General features: G+C 51.6%; 1 protein-coding gene across 1 annotated transcript in view; it reads left to right on the forward strand.

Annotated features, from left to right (window-relative positions):
• EPHA2 (EPH receptor A2) overlaps nt 1-1,796 on the forward strand; it is a gene marked incomplete at its 5' end in the record, with an annotated part of 5,651 nt that extends 3,855 nt beyond the window's left edge. The window contains 2 exons of the mRNA XM_010012765.1: nt 789-947; nt 1,691-1,796. Coding sequence (XP_010011067.1) covers nt 789-947; nt 1,691-1,796 — 265 coding nt within the window. The remainder of the gene's footprint in view (nt 1-788; nt 948-1,690) is intronic.
• Between the last annotated feature and the right edge of the window lie 351 nt (nt 1,797-2,147).

Here is a 2,147-nt window from a genome sequence, read left to right on the forward strand (position 1 = left end):
CACCCTGGCATTCCCATGCTCCTTTTTGCATCGTTGCCCTGGCTCTGCAGTTCCACATTCCCACTTGGCTCCTCACATCCCTGTATTCTTGCACTCCTTTGTGCACCTCTGCATTCTGCCCTTGCTTTCTGCACCTTGGCTTCCTCGTGCTCTTGGAAACTGATTTTGCCATTTTATCCTCTCATTCTCCACTTCCCCTTTGCATTTGTAACTGGTTTCGCATTTTGCCTGATCTTCTTCTTTGCACTTGTGCATTTTACTGCTTTTTGTGTTTCCCTTTGCCATTTTCCCACAGTTTCCTGCATTTGTGCCTCACTTCTTGCATTTCCCCTTCGCACCTTCACATCTCTCCGTTCCTTTCCACATCTGGGCACTTCCCCATCACCTCTTGTGAGTTCCACTTCTGCTTTTCCACTTTGCACTGGGGGTTTTGCCTCCACTTTTTACATCTCTGCCCTCGTCTGGACATTCAGGTCTTGCTTTTGTGCACTGCTGCTTTTTGTTTGCTTCGTTTCCTCTCTATTTCTGCATTTTGCATCTTTCCAACTTTGCCTTTTCATCTTTCCACTTCTGCATCGCTTTTTGCGTCCTTCCATTTCCACATTTCCACATTATTTTCCTGCATCTTTCCACTTTCACATTATTTTTTGCGTCTTTGCTTTCCTGCATCATTTTTTGGGCATGGTTTCATTTCCATGTGAGTTTTGCATCCTCTTTTAATCCTTCCATTTGTCCCTCCTCCCATTCCCACATCATTTGGGCACCCCCTGTCCCATCCCCGTCCCCCACAGGGTCTCCATCCGCCTGCCCAGCACCAGTGGCTCCGAGGGCATTCCCTTCCGCTCCGTCCCGGAGTGGCTGGAATCCATCCGGATGCCCCAGTACACAGAGCACTTCATGGCCTCGGGCTACAGCACCATTGAGAAGGTCCTGCAGATGACCAGCGAGTGAGTCCACAGCCCCTTATTGTCCCACACTACCCCCATACTCTATCCATGGTCTCCCCTTGGAATTCCCATTTTGTCCCCATACCATCACTGTGCTGTCCCCATGCTGTCCCCTTCATATTCCCATGCCATCCTCATGCTGTCCCTGTACTGTCCCCATCTTGTCCCCTTGTTATTCCCACACTGCCCCTTGATATCCTCACAATGTCCCCATAGTGTCCCTACACTGTCCCCTTGATATTCCCATATTGTCCCCATGGTGCCCTATGGTTTTCCCCTGTACTATCCCCACTCTGTCCCTATGGTGTCCCTGTACTATCCCCACATTCACATTCCCCCATCTCCCCACATATTCACATGCTGTCCCCACACTGTCCTTGTACTGTCCCCATGCCATCCCCTTGACATTCCCATGATGTCCCTATGGTGTATCCCCACGCTGTCCCCATGCCATCCCTATGCTGTCCCATCTTCTCCCCTCCATATCCCCACACTGCCTCTTGATATCCCCACGGTGTCCCACGGGACCTGATGGGAAATGAATCCGCTCCCGTGGCACTGGCCTTGTTGGGTCAGGATCAATCGAGCCCTTCCCTTACCATGGACCTCCCCAGAGACCTTGGGATGAGCTGCATCCACCTGTCCATCCCTTGGGAATGCTGTCGCCAGGGCGGGGGGTCTGCACTACCATTTTCCACCCTAAATCCCTGATTTTTGTGCATTTCCTCCCTGTTCCCCTCCAGTGACATCAAGAAGGTCGGTGTGCGGCTGCCGGGGCACCAGAAGCGCATCGCCTACAGCCTGCTGGGGCTGCAGGAGCAGGCCAGCGCCGGGGGGGGCCCCCTCTGACCCCCCAAACTACTTGAAAGCAACCAAATGAAGACCCCCCCCTCCTCCCCGAGGGGCTTATTTATTGTTTCTATTATTATTAAGGTGGTTTTTATATTATTATTATTATTATTGTGAGTAATCCCTGGGGTTGGGGATGAAACGGGTGCACACAAACACCCCCCCACACCCCAAAATCAAGATCGAATGATGAAGATTTCAAGCTCATTTGGGGCTGGGGGAGGTGTTTTTGGGGGGTTTCCTCTTTAGTTTTCCACATTTCAAGAAAGAAACCAAGGCCTCAGCCCCCAAACTGGCTCATTTGGGCTTTTTGCTCCCTATTTATTCCTCTCCCCCCCCCCCCGGGTTTTG

Source organism: Nestor notabilis, unplaced genomic scaffold, assembly GCF_000696875.1.
Source record: "Nestor notabilis isolate BGI_N333 unplaced genomic scaffold, ASM69687v1 scaffold29804, whole genome shotgun sequence".
Taxonomy (NCBI): Eukaryota; Metazoa; Chordata; class Aves; order Psittaciformes; family Psittacidae; genus Nestor; species Nestor notabilis.